Source organism: Natator depressus, chromosome 13 (genome assembly GCF_965152275.1).
Source record: "Natator depressus isolate rNatDep1 chromosome 13, rNatDep2.hap1, whole genome shotgun sequence".
Classification (NCBI taxonomy): Eukaryota; Metazoa; Chordata; order Testudines; family Cheloniidae; genus Natator; species Natator depressus.
The window spans coordinates 23,973,464-23,991,103 of record NC_134246.1 but is presented as its reverse complement, the minus strand read 5'-3'; the positions used below and the strand labels follow the sequence as shown (position 1 = coordinate 23,991,103).

General features: G+C 42.9%; 1 protein-coding gene across 5 annotated transcripts in view; it reads right to left on the bottom strand.

Moving 5' to 3' along the window:
• The window catches only part of PTPRT (protein tyrosine phosphatase receptor type T), a 720,698-nt gene that overhangs the window by 63,104 nt on the left and 639,954 nt on the right, over positions 1-17,640 (bottom strand). For 3 of the 5 annotated variants that reach the window (XM_074970228.1, XM_074970229.1, XM_074970230.1), the window contains 2 exons: positions 12,539-12,616; positions 12,292-12,327 (listed from right to left, as the gene is read on the bottom strand). In XM_074970228.1, coding sequence (XP_074826329.1) covers positions 12,292-12,327; positions 12,539-12,616 — 114 coding nt within the window. The remainder of the gene's footprint in view (positions 1-12,291; positions 12,328-12,538; positions 12,617-17,640) is intronic. The other 2 variants (XM_074970231.1, XM_074970232.1) reach the window with 1 other exon arrangement.

Below are 17,640 nucleotides of genomic sequence, written 5' to 3'. Positions count from 1 at the left end.
ATACTTCTGTTCACAAAGCATGACTGCCCTGCACATAGGAAAGAACAAGGTTTTCAAAAGTGACTAGTGATTTTTGGGTGCTCAATCTTAGATAGCTTAAAGAGGCCTGATTTTCAGAGACTGAGTACTCAGCATCTCAAGTGGGGCACCCAGAAATTTGGGAACCCCAAATTGTTAGTCACTTATGACGTAAAGTTTAGGCCTAACGTATATATTTCAGTTTAAGAAATGTAATGTCATCTGAAGGAACAACAAAACTGCACAGAAATATGGCTACCTCGCACTTATATTTCAGAAAACTAAATATCAGAAAAAATGTACCTTTTCAAAAGAAATGGATTGAGAAAACATCTCCAGTACTAGGCGAATGAAGACTGTAGCTTCATATATTCAGGCAGAACCCTAACTGTATGGCACAATACTCCTAATAGACAATACAACAGAAAGCACTTCTATCAACACATGGTCACCAACCAGAATTCTTCTATTTAACCACGGAAGCTCTGCTTAGATGCAACATTTAGTTGCTAGGTCTTGTATCTTTCCCAATGAGCCAACTGAATTCAGGCATTTGCTCAAGTGAGTCTTTGTCTTGGCACTTCATTAGGGATCTCCTCGGGCTCTTCAATAAAGCAACATGCATGCGACACACAAAAATAAATATGAATTTGGCTTTAGCAAAACCACCAACACATATAACATTAATAAATGTGGAATTTAAGGAAGAGTAACATCTAAGCATTTGTATAATAATTCTAATACTGTTACTAATTACAGTGTGAGAACTCTGAACAGAGGGAATTTCAAGGCTTATTAATTCTCCTAGTTGGCTTTGTTTCCTCAATGCATCTTTCCTTACCTATTCCCTATTAACCTCCCATAATGGAGAGGAGACTATTTTTATGACAGGCCATTTCCTACAGACATACTATGCTTAATTTTCCATTATGAGGTATAATACAAACCCAATTTCACAACTGGCTTCTCTGAGGAACCAACAAGTAATGCTACATTTTTATCAGCCCCAATTAGAAAACATTATTATGTCCCTCTTTGAGAGGCAGTCTTAAAACTAATGTGCAGTTCTATTAATAATTTTTACCCACTTCTCTTTTAAATCACCTCCTCCACACTGGGCCACCAATGTGCTGAAATCTTAAACTAGAGGTTTCTGTGATGTGGACAACTACATTACAAGGTTTTTATGTGTTTGTCCCAACTGAAATGCATTTCCTAAGGGCTTGTCTAGCTGGAGAGTTAGTGGGCAACAAGTAGGGCTGTAAATCTACAGCATACCAGAGCACCGTGCACTAACTAGCCATGGGGATCCTGCTACTGGACACAGAAAGTTCCCTAGTGCACTTCAATATACTCCTAGCATCAGGCAATGATGAGCTTTCCATGCTCACTCAGAACAAGCTGTGGGAACTAACTGAGGTGACGACGGCCTAACTTGGGTTTTCTGTGTCTGCAGTACTTTGAGTGGATTCCGTGTCCACCACTGGGAGGAGAAGCTGACCTGGTTATTTGTGTGAACTCAGAATGGTCCATGGCTGTATCCACAGACATTTTGTTTTGTACCAAGGGGGAAAAAAAAACACTTGAATCTTCTTCACGTACGTGAATTGCTGTGTATGAGGTGAGCCGAATGTTCAGATGTTCTGCTAATAATGCCTTATGAAACATATTGTTCCCACTCTGTCTCATCGCCCCTTCAATCTGAGCCTAAGCACGGTTAATGAAGCACTCAAGCAAGGCACTACACCATCTCTCAAGATGTGCTGCTTGCAGCAATTTTATGAACAATTCAATATGCCCTGGAATGGAGGAGAGGTAGCAGCAAACTCTCATCTCTAACGAGGGCAATCAACCAAAAGGGTCTTTGAAGCGCACTATAGACAGGCTTTCCTTTTCCTGCAGGTTGCAGAAATAAAACGTACTGCACTGGGAGTAACATAGTATAACTTCCCTATGTGAGCTGGAGTATTAGTGAGTTCCAGCTCTATGTGGTTCAAACCAAGTTATTGCAACAGGATATTATGTGACGAAAATCCCTCTACCAATGAAACGCAAGATAAAAGTATCTTCCAGTGTCTGATGAGTAATCCCAAAGGCAGGAAATAATTGCCTGATTGCTACTAAAACACTTACTGTAGCATACTTTTGTTGCTATATAACTAAACAAATAAAATACATAAATAATTGTCATCCTCATGACAACTGGTAAATTCTTTGGCAGATGTCACGTACATTATAGGAAGCACCTGAAAAATTAGCTCCCCAATCCTACAAGCTGCTCACCATGAGCAAATCCCTGGACAAGTATTCCAGTAGGGCTACAGGCAGAAGCCCTGTCCACCCAGAACAGTTTATACCATAGAAACCTCAGATTCCTCTTTTTTTAATGTTATCTTGGTTCACAAACTTAGTTTTGTTACTGTGAGATAACACATACAGGAAGAACAAATACACTGATGGTGTCTGCAGACAAGAAAACCTAACTAAGCTTCAAATGACTCCAGCCCTACTGCACTGATGTGTGTCCTGAATACACAGAGAAGTTTGTTTAGAATCTTTTCCTTTAATATCCACCAGCTCTTTCTGCTTCTGAAATGACAGGCTACATAAATGTAATCATCTCTGTTTATATTTTTTTCTCTTAATGTTGGCAAGTGTGTAACATGATAAGACTTCCTTTGCACAAAATAAATTATATTCTGAGTGGTGTTTGTGATGGATTTAATTACACACATATCCAATCTCTGTCTACTACAGTTAGGGTTGTCAATTACTTGACATCTCTTAAGGACGGGTGTGACATGGCTAATATCTCTCTCCATTATGCTAGTGACACAGTGGCACTTAGTAAAATTAGCTCACTTTTTTATGTGCATAGGGTTTATTATATGACAAATACTCAACTCAAAGGTGGTATGCTATATGCATGGTGCTATGACAAACATGAGTAAAAATTATCATTTGACTGATGATATTGATTTAGCCAAACTGGGCACATTAATTAGAGACGAGCCAACTGGAAGCATGGTTTGATTTCCTAGCCATGTTAGAGGCAGTCTGGAGAGTGCATCCTTCATTCATCTTTCTTTTGTGGGAAAGACAATAAGCAGCAGCTCATGTGTTAGCCATGATGGGTAAAAAACAAGGCTGGAGAAAATCAATTCTCCTTGGTCTTAAAAACACCACTGCCACATTCTGGCAAACATTTAATACTGCATATACTAACCTTGACAGAAGTTTGTGTGCATTTCCTTTCCCAGCTTCACTAACAAATGGGATACATGCTTAAATAAGGAGGGAGGATGCACTGCTACAGTGGACTTGGACCTGGCACTCTTCAGTTCACGCCCCAGCTCTGCCACTGATTAACTGCATGGCCCTGACCAAGTCAGTCTTTCTGTGCCTCATGTGTAAAACGAGGCTAAACACACCTAGCTTAGGGTGTTAAGCAGTTTAATTAATTAGTTCAGCTAGTTAGTAGATTGCACTGAGAACCTCAGAATACCATACACACCTGCATCTCCCCATGCCCAACTGTCCGATATTTCCAAGGACAACTTTGCCCCCGCCTTGAAATGCCTCATCAGCCACGGAAGACTGAAGCAGGAAATCTTCTGCATTGACTGCATGCGGCCATCGAGTCAGTCAGTCTCACAGGAATGTCATCAGAGAGATTCATCAAGCAACAACCTTCATCTGCCTAATTCAGGTTATTTCACAGCTGCTTATTCCATGGCAAGTGACATTGAGCAAATTGGGCAGCTGCAGAGGCAGCACCCACCATTGCCTTGGGGCTGGCATGCCCTGGGAGGCCACAAAGAGTATGTGAGCCACCAATTTTTAAACCTCTAACTGCTTCAGATTAAGAAGTCAATGACGATGCAGCTCACTAATGAAACAATATCATAATCTTCACCTTTAAAATGCTCAGAGATATACTCAAAAAGAAAAGGAGTACTTGTGGCACCTTAGAGACTAACCAATTTATTTGAGCATGAGCTTTCGTGAGCTACAGCTCACTTCATCGGATGCATGAAGTGAGCTGTAGCTCACGAAAGCTCATGCTCAAATAAATTGGTTAGTCTCTAAGGTGCCACAAGTACTCCTTTTCTTTTTGCGAATACAGACTAACACGGCTGTTACTCTGAAACTAGAGATATACTGTAGATAAACCCAGGGCAGATGCACTGCATGTGTGTAATTGCACAGCACCAACCAAGAAATGGATAAATCTAAGGCAAATTTCTCTACGTGTGTAAATACAGGACAGATTGTGTGTGGTTTCTGCATAAGTGCACAGAAGAAAGGAAGGGTGCAAGGAACCTTTCACTGTCTTGTTCCTCCTGTTAGGGCTGAGACAGAGTTAAAGTTCCTGTGTTCCCCTGAGGGCTGCGCTTGCTTCGGGCTAGCACCCTCTTGGGTGGGTGCAGTGTGGACAAGAGTGGGGGGAATTGGAGCCATGGCCAGTGTTCATTCTACACAGTAGGAATGGCAGCTAGCTAGGTGCAACGGGAACAACATGCTGCACCCTTTGACGAGTCCCCTCCACCTCCATCCACTGCGGACGGCTGGAAGATAGCAGCAATGCATAATGCCTCTCAAAATAGTCCCTGAAGCAATACAGTTCTAAACCAGCCCTGATCAGGGCTGCACCTTCATGGTCCAAGCTGGGCCATAATGAAACTGCGAGGACGCAAACCTCTCCCGCCTCTCTTGCTTTCAACTAAGTATTAATTTTCCCAGCACAGACACTTGCAAGCATAGTGCCTGAATCCAGGGATGTTTCATACCAGAAAGTTAAGCAGCTAAAGAAATGCATTACAAAAGTATTAATCAAGCAAAGGGTGGGATGGAAGCCAAAAAAAAAAAAAAGAAGCATCCCCTGTGTCTTTCTATCAACAGATCATGTCACAGCTGAGTCTGGTGAGTCATCTAGTATTACAAACACTGCACTTTTATTAGCAGAAGGCATAACAGATGGGAACAAATATGCCAAGCTGCAGGTAGCACCGTGTGATGGATATTGGTTTCTGGGGTGGCTGATGCTCTTTCTCCCATATTTTTACATAAACCAGTTTTACCATCAAACTATTTTGCAGATGCAGCTTTGTTCAGTGTCTGGAGAATGGGATTGGGAAGTCAGGAAAATACGGTTACTTACCCTACAGTAAGTGTAGTTCTTTGAGATGGTGTCATCAGTGTGGATCTCACTCCAGGTAGGCATGCATCACTGTTGTTGTTGGGTTTTTATTTTTTTGAGTAACAGTGTCCATTCGGGCCACACATGTGTCCTGTCCTCTTTCAGCTCCCAGACAAGGGCATGAAGGGTAGGATAGGCATGACTCTCCTTCAGTTCCCTTGAAACTCAAAGCCCAAACAGTGGGGATGGAGGGCAGGTTGTGGGATCCTCACTGACTATAACTTCTCAAAGAACCAAAGTTACTGTAGGATAAGTAACCATACTTTGAGTATGGATCCCACTCTAGGTGACTGGCAAACAGTATCGTCCCCAGAAGGTGGGAGTGAGGAGATTCAGCTATATCAGTCAAATGGAGATTGAAGTACTGCTCTTCCAAACCTGGCATCCATGTCAAGTGCACAGATTTCACAAAGCTCAGTGGATTGCTCCATGTGGCTGCCTTACCAATCTTAGAGATGGCTATAAATCCGAAGCAGTCCAAAGACATTTCCTGAAGCCTATTAGAGCGTGCCTTAATATTTGGAGGTTTGCCAGCCAATTTATAGCAGTGAATTGTGTAACCCACTGAGATTCTCTGGGATGAGACAGATTGGCCTTTTGATGTCAGAAATGGCCATGAAGAGGTAGGGAGAAAATCTGAAAGGTTTGGTCCTGGTGATGTAATAAACCAGGGCCCTGGACAACATTCATAGTACAAAGTTTTGTTTCTTTTGGTAACATATGGGGCTTCAGAAAGAAGACTAGTAAGGTGACAGACTGGTTCAGGTGGAATTCTGAGACCACTTTAGTGATGAATTTAGCGTGTGGTTTCATCACCACTTTGTCCCTGTGGAAGGATGTATCTGATGATCCAACCATGCGAGCTTGTAGTTTTCTTGACTCTTCATGATGGCTATGGGAAAGACCATCTTGAGGGTGAGATTAAAACACAAGCATTCCACCAACGCTTTCAATGAAGGCTCCTTAAGCAACAGGAGAACGACATTAAGGTCCCATATGGGAGTAGGGTCTCTGGCTGAAGGGGAAGTACGCAGAAAGCCCTTGAATAATCTTGATACTGCGAGGTGTAAAAAGGCCGTATGTGACCACATTGGAGCATGGCATGCAGATATTACTGCCAGATGGACCTTAAGGCTAACCCTCCTGCTTCAGGAGCAGCATGTAATCCAGAATCTTTGGTATTGCGATCTCAACTGGGTTCACAATGTTTTTTATTTCCCATATGGATTTTTTTTTCCACTTCAAGGAGTAAGTCTTCCTGGTGGAGGGTTTCCAATCCTATTGAAGGATCTAATAGACTTGTAGGGATCAATCTCTGTTGGGCTTGTGCATAGTAAATATCCAGGCTGTTAGATGCAACAACTGAGGGTCCTGGTGCAATATTTGACCCTGGTTTTGTGAGAGCATGCCTGGACAGGTGGGAAGGTATATCAAGAACAGGCTGGATACCTGTAGGAGATCCAACAGCCAAAATTGCCTCTGCTATTAAGAGGCTATCGTACTGACTATAGCTTTGTCCTGTCTAATGTTGGATATGATCCTGGGGCTCAGGGGGATTGCTTAGAAGGCACAGAGTAGTCCTCAAGACCAACAAAGCACAAAGGTGTCCAGAAGGGAGGTGGGGTTCACACCTTCCCTGGAACAGAAGTCCTTGCACTGGCATTGTCCAGCCTGGAGAACAGATCTACGGTGGGAGTTCCCCTCCAGCAGAATATCAGTTCTAGAATGGATTTCCACAGTGACCACTTGTGGCTGGTTATCACATTCCTGCTTAGGAAGTCTATCGGGTAATTGCTGGCCCCTGGTAGGTGCAGAGTTATTGGAATGACTCCATGCTGATGGCGCCATTCCCAGAAATTGATTGCCTCCAGGCAGAGAGATGATTGAGTGCCTCCCTGCTTGCCTACACAGTGTTTTGCTGATGCGTTGACCATCAGGATCTGCATTGTGGCATTTTAAAAGATGGGTAGGAATGCCATGCAAGCCAGTTTGATGGCTCTCAGTACTGAGATGCTCATATGCAATTATAGATTGTCCTGAGATCACAAACCTTGCATTTGGAAGTGGCTCCACCCTGCCCCTGATGTGACCAGTGTCATTGTTGGGGAAGAGACTGAGACCTCTTTCATTACATTCATTGGGAAGCCATCATTCTGATGTTATAACAGACAATGCCCAGTGGTATGGCATGAGACGGCTTCCCAAGGTCATGCTCTGTGGAAAGGTTTCTATACAGCTTTCCACTATCCCATCAAATTTGCTGATGGGTCATCCCAGAAGGTGGAGGAGGCTTGATGCCCTTTATTTTACCCAGGGCATTTCCTGGCCATGTACCTCCATTTGTCCATGGTACCCTGTGGTGTGTGCTCTCTGATAACACAATGTCTGAGGATGGTATGCCCTTTGATAGGGTGGAGGAATGTAGGAATGCACTGGGCTGCTTTGGAATATTTCCATGCATGTAGGGCCCTACCAGTGCATTCATTTAACTGCTCTGACCCCTCAAAGGGCAAGTCTTTAATCCTGGCTCGTACCTTATGAGAGATACCTGAAGCTTGGCACCATGACACTCTACAAATGGCTACTACAGTGGTCACAGACTTGGTCTCAGTGTCAGAGGCCTCCATCACTTCCTGTAGATGGCTCTGAGCTGGTCTTCTTTTATATTGTGTTTCAGCTTCTCTGTTTTTGTGAAGGCGTTTGGCCAAGAAGGGTGTCACCCTATCCCATGTCAAAAAGTCATATTTGGCCAGCAATGACTGACACCTGGCCACTCTCAATTGGAGCTAGGCTGATGAGTAGGCCTTTCTTCCAGATGGATTGTAGCATTTGGGATCTTTGTCCTTCAGCATGTTTTTGGTGGATCTTGACTTCTGCTGAGCAGCTGAGACCACCAGGGTGTCAGGGTTGGGGTGGGAGTCAAAGTAATCACAACGGGGGGGGGGGGGGTTCCTGGTACCAGATTCTGGCACATTTAGCTATTGCTGGAATAGCATCTGGCGTTTGTCAAGAGGTTCTTGCTGGGTCTAGGATGACTCATTTATAAGGAGGGCAATTCTGGCAGGACCAGCAGCCAACAAAATGTCAAATACTTTATGAGACTTCTCAGAGATGATAAAAATCTCTGTCTCCAACGTGTCCATGATCTGCACCAGAAACTTCTGAAAAGCCTTGAAATTGTCCAGTGCCACTATCATTACCAAGGCTATTGCTTCATCCTGCAGTGATGATAATGAGAGGTGTTTAGGCAGCGAGTGGAGTCATTCAGTGTCCGGATCTTGTTCCTCTGTGGCCTCTGACAACTACAGAAACCTTAGGAGAGGGGGACCCCTACTCCTCTTTTGTGAAGGCAGGGATTATCTCTGAGAGAGTGAGCCCTATCACTAGGGGCATGGTGGCATTCTGTATGCATATGTAGGGCTGGTGGGTTGCTGGCTGAACCAGAGCCAATCTTGGTGCGCTGGCTGTTGAGGTTTGTAGAGATCCCCTGGTCTCTCAGTGGCACGACTCGTAGACCTCAGTAGCAATGGTTTTCTCCTGGGGATGGGTATAAGGAATACACCTCTTCCATAGGTGGTGTGGTCTGGTAAGGTGCTATCAGTGCCAAGGACTGAGTGTTTCTAATGCATATGTCAGTGCCAAGAGATGATGCTGGCATTGATGCTGTCACCGGTGAAGTCTTCTGTGGTGCAGTCTGCTCCCTTCTGCTCATCTTTGATGCGGTGAGACTTATTTGGCTTGTCTCCCAGAGTCTTTCTTTATGAGAGGAGACCAAGTTCCTTCTCAAGCCCCTCCCCGACTCCTCAGGGCAGCCCTTTTCAGTCTACTGCATCCAACATGTGAGATGTCAAATTGGGGGGTGATGATGGCTTCTGTGCCTCTTTCTCTACAGATGTCTTCGGAGTCACCTGCCTGCTAGACGGAATGCTGCAACGTGTGGGCTTGATTGTTAGACACGTCTTTGAGCTCAAATCTCCTGGCTCCAAAGCCATTCGCACACACTACTTCAGAAGATGGAGGTACAGCCTCGCATCCCTCAAGTTGCAGGTTCTTGCAGAGAAGAAGAGGCAGATCGAACAACTGCTTGGAATGTGAGATTCTCCCAAGAAGAATACGCATCTGCTGTGCCTCTCTTTCAGTGCAATTAGCTCATCACAGGATGGCGAAGGCTTAAAATTTGTAGGGTTTGAGTGTACCATTCTAACAACCTGTACAGGGGGAGCTATACAGGGCGGTTTGCAAGCAGTTTTTAGTTTGACAAACATTAGAACAGACCTGGGTAGGAAGAATAAATGAATGAAGGTAGTTCAGAGGTATCTCAGAGGAGTGGAATAAGCTTTTGGGAAATTTAGCCAAAGCAATCATACAGCAAACTGGATACTCACTAGCTTCCTTCTTGCTGCCATGGGCAGTAAAAGGGAACTGTGAGTGGGTCATGGTCACCCCACCCTTTGTGCCCTCATAGAGGAGCATGAGGAAGCACTGGGTGCATGCATAGACCTGACACTGCTATTCAAAAATATCTGGTCTCATGTGGCTGGGGCACATATACACTGACACATACTTGAAGAACTACTGGGTTGTGATTCTGGTTTTGTCCGCAACTCACCAGGCAGCCTTGAGCAAGTTGCTAAAGACCTTCTTTTCAGAGGGGTTAAGTACCTGTGACTCTTAATTTCAGATGGAACTGTGGGTCCACAGCATCTCTGAAAATCATGGCTTTAACCTTTGTGCCTCAGTTTCCCATCTGTAAAACGGAAATGGTAATCCATATCCACCATGTCGGTGGGCTATAAACATTAGCTAGTTAAGAGTTTTAAAGTGGTTTAAAGTAGTTTAAAGAGTTTAAAGTTTTAAAGTAAAATACAAGAACAATTTGATTCTTAGTAATTATTACTGCTTTTCTCTAAACATTGGGATTTTTAAAGCCTTTTTTTTTCCCCTGGAGGAAGCTTGGATCAAGTCATACATAATCTTCCCTTTAGCCTCAAATTAAGAAGTGTGCAGTTTGCACAACGATTTAGCTGTCCTAACAAGACCACTGTGCTCACTACCCAGAATACAGGTGTGAAAAAAGCTCCAGCAAAATAGGGGCCTTTGTTTTGACAGATACTAAGTGCAGAGCTGAGGGTGGACAGCACCTGCCCAATATACTGCAGTAATTGCATTGTGTAGGGACCACGTCTGTAATATGAATCTACATTTAGATTTCTCTTAGACAACATTTCGTCTTTGGGAAACTATGAAATACAACCCAACTGGAAAATGGACACATTCTCCCCCTGAAAAAAGAATCCTCTCTTCCCAAAGTCAGTATTGCAACAGATAGCATGATAAATTTACGTTCTGCGACAGTCTCTTCCAGCCTCACTCTGTTCCTTTGCTGTACTTTGTAATACAGTGCACTCGTGCTTGCATGTAATTTTTTCCTGGTCTAATTACTGGGCTGCTACCTGCTCAGGGTAATGTTTAAGGCAGCTGAAGTAGATTACTGTGTCTGGAAGAGAAAAGTTACTGCAGATAATCCAAAATGACAGGTCTGATAAATACCACTGGGTAGATTTGATCTTCCCCATATCTGTTTTCTGATTCATAGCAGGGGAATTGCCTTTTTCAAATTCCACAGACAGTAAGCACAGACGTCCTCAAGGGAGATCCAAAACTGGTAAGCTATTATTACTCTTGTATTCAAGGGTACACCTGTAATACGTTTCTGAATAGCTCTTTCTCCTTTCTCCAGCTTAAAAGTTTCTTCTGCCCATTCTGCTGTCTCTTTGTTAATTTGATGGGGCAGCATATTCTTTTTAAAACTCCAAAGAATAAAAGTTTCACAGTTGGATACCTGAAGCTAGACTACTTAGATTGGTATTTAGGTACCCAAATAAAAGTGGCTTGATTTTCACAGGCGCTGAGCACTGATGATTTCTATTAAAGTCAAAGGGAGTCATGGCACACTTAACTACTCTGACATTTACAAGGTCACTTTCATTCAGGTGCTGAAACAGGGATTTGAAGGGTAATATCTAACATCCAATTTTGAAAACGTTGGCCTAGAGAGTCTCCTTTCATAAAATAAAGTTACCATTATGCATTTTCCCTTGGCTTTAACTCAGTGCAAACTCTCTTAACTCAGGCAAAATTCTCCTCTGTGATCTGTACTTTCTACTGCATATTCAGTACTCATTCTGTACCAAATTCCCATTGACATTAATCTCTGTTTTCTTCAGGTTTATGCATAGCACCTAGCACCATGGTATCCAAGTGCTGATCAATGGGAGTTTTGTGCATGACAGATAGAGTAGGGCTATGTACTACAAGTGGAGACATTTTTTTCTTTGCTTTTACAGTTCTCAATGTACTCAGTATGAAAGTCTCCCTTTCCCAAGCTCAGCCTCTGATTTCTGCATGGAACTTGTTGCTCTCATAACTGATTGCATCCAAAGAAGCAGGCTCCGACCAATTCTGAATATGCAAACACTCATTTATGCACATGAGCTGGGGATCTCAGATCTGATCTTCACATACAAAGTGTGTGTGTCAGCTTTGTAGGCACAATCACTTACATGAGTGAAAATGGTTTCCAAAATTGGAGAATGGATGGAAATTTGGCCCAGCACGTCACACAGTACACATGAAAGAGGTACCTCACACCCCTCAGGTTCTCAAATTTTGTCTTATTTTCCTTTTAATAAGGAAGATAGTGTAATTTTTTTTCCTGATCTATTTTGTCCACTTTCCAAGATTTCACTAATTTTTATTTTTGTGTGCATTTTGAATGGAACTGAAATACACAATTATTTTGGCCTACTTTTTATTTAAGAATCCATAACACGTTATTCCAGCATAACAGCAAACAGCAGCTCTAAGGGGAAGTCACATTTCTGATTTGGTTGTAGGACTACACTTAACCTTAGAGTTGCTTCAGTTTCCTCAATAACAAAGTGGTGGTCAATCCAAAGGAGGGTTGTAATATTGAAGCCTAAACCATTTGACTGTGTCCCTTAGAGTCATTTTCAGATGCAATAAATGTTTTCCCTCCACTGGAATACAGTGCACTATACCTGTCTTCTTACCTAGCAGGGCAGTCGATGGAACAGTGTCTGATGATACTTTGAGATGGAATTCCGGTCACCCACACGACACGGATCAATGGAAATCAACAGAAGATCAACGAGGAAAACAAATTAAAAAAAATGAAAACAAGGTTAGCCGTATCCAACATTCAGAAGGCTCAGTCTATATGTCATATCAGGAAATGTAAAACAAAACAAAACAAAGAAAACTAAAAAAAAAAAAAAAAAAAAAATCTGGCACTAGTACCTGAGTAGTAGGAATTCAACAAAGATTTGCTCTGAAGGGTTTTGCTTTGGACAGAAAATGAACAAGGAGAGGATGATGCTAGGTAGGAAAGACACAAGGAAAAGACTTTAGAAACATATATATTTAGAGCGAGAGAACAGGGAGAAAGTTCCTCAAAGAACATGGCAATATTGAATACATAGGGCTTATCAAAATTAAATAAATTGTTCATCTGCGCATGCATATTAACTTTATTTCACTACTATACTACTACAGGCCCCAAACATTGAAGTACTGCTATTGTAACATATAATATTTGGGAACACTGTAGACTACTATTCTATTTTTTGAATAGGAGTTGTATTTGTTGTTACACAAGAACTAAATTTGTGTTTTTGTCTCAAAGAGATGGATTCCTAAAAACAACTCCCAGAAATATAAGCCACTCAAAGTTGAGTGGACTACCAGTAGTAAAATAAGCCTGCTCACTAAATGTGATATGTACATTCACTTATCAACTAAGACAGGAAGACACAATTTGAAGGCAATCTTTCTGTAGAAGAATGGAGGGATGGGTAGTTTTTACATGAGACATTTTGGAAGGAGATGAACTCTCTCCAGGAGTAGAACAGGACAGGAAAGCTAGGGGCTGCTGGTATGGCATCAGATCCCTAAAGTGGCACCTCAGATTGGTGACAAAAGAGGCAGCTATCCTAAGCGTGCATCTTCCAGAGTATGTGCTTTTGAGACTAACAAGCCCAGCAAGCATGGTAACTGTGTCACACATGCCTGCTGTAGATCTAATAGCACACAAATGGTGTTAGCTGCAGCTGGAGGATGGGCTCCTTGGATACGACAAGGGGCGCCTATCTTCTCCCACTCAAGGGACGAGTTTCTCTGGGCAAGAATCAACAAATCATTTCTTGGCTAATCAAAACAGATCAAGGAAGGGGGCAGGGATCAGCATTCATGTGGGGCACTCACTTTTTAGATAGTCAATTTATGGTGCTGGCTTATAAATGGGTCATCTTTAATGTGAATATTTATGGCAACAAATCATTTCTAAGGGCATTTTTTTGTAATCCTTTGTCATTTATTCCTATAGTGACAAATAATGACCTCATTTTTGCTGTGAAGGGAAACAAACAAATACAAAATCTCAGTACATCAAAAAGATGCCAATAGATTAAACAGAAATAACTATTCCATAATACAATAAAAGTAGATATAATTCAATATGCATCAAAGTAAATTTCAGATGCAATTTCTACATCTCTAGAGTAAACATTACTGACAAATTTATGAACACTGATCAAAATTTTTCCATGGGGTGAATATAAGTATTCACTAGTCTAGAGAATTTCAAGTGGAATTTCATGAAGTCTGCAGAATTGCCTACTAAACAGATTACATCACCCGTGAAAGCATCTGCAGTTCTCTCAATATAACACTTTTCTGTTGCTGTGTTGTTCATCAACATCTGCAGCTTATAACATACCAGCTGACATAATGGGGAGTAAGTGAACTGTCTCACAGATTGGTCTCCTGAAGTTCTTCACCAGCCGCCTTTAGGATATAATGCATGCCTCTTTTTTGGGACTCCTTCCCTGCTGTCTGGCTGTTGTATTTTGCTACCCCTATTCATCCTCATGTGTTGTGTTAACTGGGAAGCATTCACTTCTACAGAAGGGAAACTGAGGTGTAGAAAGGTTATGTGATTTTCTTAAGACCACACAGCAAGTCAGTAGCAAACTGGGGAGTGGAATGCAAGTTTTCTAAGATCCAGGAGCCTACATGAAATCACTGGATCACACTGCCTTTGCATTAGTTCAGCATAAGGTACTTAGATACCTACAGATAGAAGCCGTATAAATATTTTAAGTAAATTTAACAAATACTTTTACTCATTTATGTTCAGTGAAACAGGGTTTTACAGGCACAACTGATATGTATGTATTGCATGACGCTCATCCAGATGAATTTCAACCCAATGCAGAGGGTCAGCACAAAGCATATGCACCACCTACATCCTGTTTAAGCCCTCTAAGGTGGTGCATGTACCTTGTACTGGGTCATTACACAGGGGTCAGTTTCACATCCACTTTAGAGATCTTTGTTAATCTTGTCCCAAAATATGACATGAATTTTGCAGAGACTGTTTAGGAATAATTCAAAGGCAGCTGATATTGTGGCTTAATCAAACTTGCCAGCACCCCTTCATTCTGGATATTCTTCTCTGTTTACTTGATGGTTTTGATGACACATAGCTTTATTTATTTATTTTAAATAATTTCCATTATCCTATAAGTCACTGTGTTATGTGCAGCAGGATGCACCCAACCGGAAGTAGAAGTTGCACATGGGCACAAATAAGAATTAGATCTTGATGTTGTAATCTACTTCAAGTGCCAGTAAGTCTCAAGTCCCCTTGGGTGTGCTTCCTTATAAGTGCACAAAGGAAAAACATAAGTGGGGTGTGAGCAGAGAATAAGCATGTCTGACTAGACATGGGATGAAAGATAACCCTTAACATCCTCTGGGGCACTTACCTATATGCTCCTTTCATGGCCTTGCTCTTGCTATTAGGATAATTTTATGACCGCACCAGAGCTCATTAACGCAAGACAGGGTTCCACTGTGCTTCCCATCCTGCTCACTGCTTCTCACTTTGTACTTCTACATGCTCCTTGTGGGTGATGTATAGGTTTCAAAACCTGGATATTCAACTGAATGCCACTTTGCTCCCTAAATTAGATGCTTGAATAGTTAAACAAACCTTAACAAACTGTTAGCCTTTACACAAATACCTCATTTTTTAGTCATCTAATCCTTCTATGTCTAGGCCCAGCTGGTTGCCCTGGTGATGTAGCATTCACCTCTGGACCAGCCCTGCATTATCTATGCTACTGTGACATTCCTTCATTGTGGTGTCAGAAAAGTGGTGCCTTTGTGAAGGACATATTATTAGTGTCTCATTGTTCAGATGATGTGCTGCCTGCCCTGTCACGTTGATGGGACTGCCAGACTATATGAGATACCCCCTCAGTAATAACCCAGCGTGCACCTTGTTGGACACTTCACAGATGCTAGGGGATAATTTTAGCTCCCACCATGTCTGTTCTTCCTTGTCACTTCTTTTCAGCAGGACTCTTGCACTGAGCTGATACCTTGTGCTGTGTCTCACAGGGGGAAATGGCACTTTCAAGATGATCTTTCATACTAAGGAGCAGTCTCAAAATAAACAGACTCAATCAGTTACTTTCCCTGGGATTAGCATAAAACTTTCCTTTACACATTTGGACAATAAATAGAAGATGAATGGCCTGAATCAACTCTGTATTATTCCAATATAAACCTGGAACAGCTGGAATAATACTACAGTCAGCCCAGCCTGTTGTGTTTTTTCTTTCAACAAAGGTTTATTAATGCTCTCCTATGGGGCTGAGTAAACAGGTCAATTCTCTAAGCCCTTACCTAGTTAAACATCCCATTAATTTCAACAGGGGTTACACCCACATAAGGGTTGTATGGTTAAACAACAACACTAAAAGGAGTAAGCAATCTAATAATAGCCCATCTTCTGCTGCTCTTTCATCAGATCCTGCACTGTCTCTTCCAGTCCACCAGTCCAGTCCACCTTACTGAAACATAAATATTCTTGATAACAAGGGTACATAAAACATCCCTGTCCAAGGCAAAATTCAGCCCTGTCCAGACGGCCAGCACCTGTCCTGTGGAGCTGACCTGTCTCCTCGCTTGGGGACCATGTGCTACTAACCAGTGCATAGGGCTTATGTTGGCCTCCTGCACAGGGCTAAGTTTCACCCCAAGAAGATATAAACTTAAGGAAATCCACTTTCTCGCTCATGTATGAAGCTGATACTTTAAAGGTAGAACCCACTTTCCTACGTATCATCTGGGAGCTTTAAAAACACTTGTATCTAGAGCACTGAGACTTGGTGTTGGGAGATGTGCATTTCTACAGAATGATGGAAGATGAGCCCAAGAAATGAAGTTACGCCAAATGTACCTTTGCTGAGGAGCACGGCTATGTTCGGCTGAATCAGGTGGCACCACCTCGAATACAAATTTGCATTCAAAAAGCAAGTAGCTGCTTTGCTGCTGTGTGAAATGCCAGGGTTGCTAAGGAAAATGCATCAGGATATGTTGTGACAATCCACTGTGACGTCTATGTAATGGCAAAAGAGTGTGGCGGCACAGATGCTGGAGTGGAGGCGCAGCTGGCTAAGTTACAGTATTGTATCAGTTTAATATTGGACACGTCCAGTGGGTTGCTATCCTGCTGTTGGGTAGGGATGGATTTAATCTAAGACTTTTTTTTCTCTATGATCATCAAAAGAATATTAAGGACCAGGTTTAAACTGACAAAAGCAAAAGCAAAGTTCAGGTGGACACTTGGGGCTAAAGGTAGGAGGAGAAAAGAGCAGAAACACTCGCCCAGCTGTCTCCACCATTCCCCAAATCTACAAAACCCTACATTTGCAGGCACAGATGGGACAATTGCAAAGCTAACTACCCATTTACATGCTTAATTAGTGGAACTGTGCATAGAAATGTTCTTCCTCCCAGAGGCAAAAGGTGAAGGAACATATTGGTGGGTGAACCAAGGGAGTGCCATTTAAAGTGGGAGGGCCACATGGGGAAGGGTCCTGCCCCCCAAGGCTCTGATATGGGGGGGTGCCAGCTCTTGCCCTCGGGGTTGGTTGGGTGCTGTCTCCATGGGTTGGGAGGCCCCATCCCCAAGAAGGGGTCAGGTGTTGCCTCACAGGGGGTTGGATAGCAAGCCTGTACTTGGCTCACAGGGGGTTGGATAGCAAGCCTGTACAGCAAGCCTGTACTCACCCTACAGCAGCTCCTGTCCTGTGGAGCTAGCCTGTCTTCTCTCTCTGGCCTGTCAGCTGTTGCTTCAGTGTGCAGGTGAGGCCCTTCCCCAACAATGCCTTGCCCTGTCCCACCCCTTCCTGTTGCTGCCAGATCACCTGCCTCCATCTGGGCTGTGGCAGGCCATAAAATGTTGGGCCAGGGCCCTGGGGGGCCCCCCGGCTTCACAGTCTATGGGGTGGAAGCTTTTGTTTCCTCTTCAGCAAATCAAGTCCCCTACC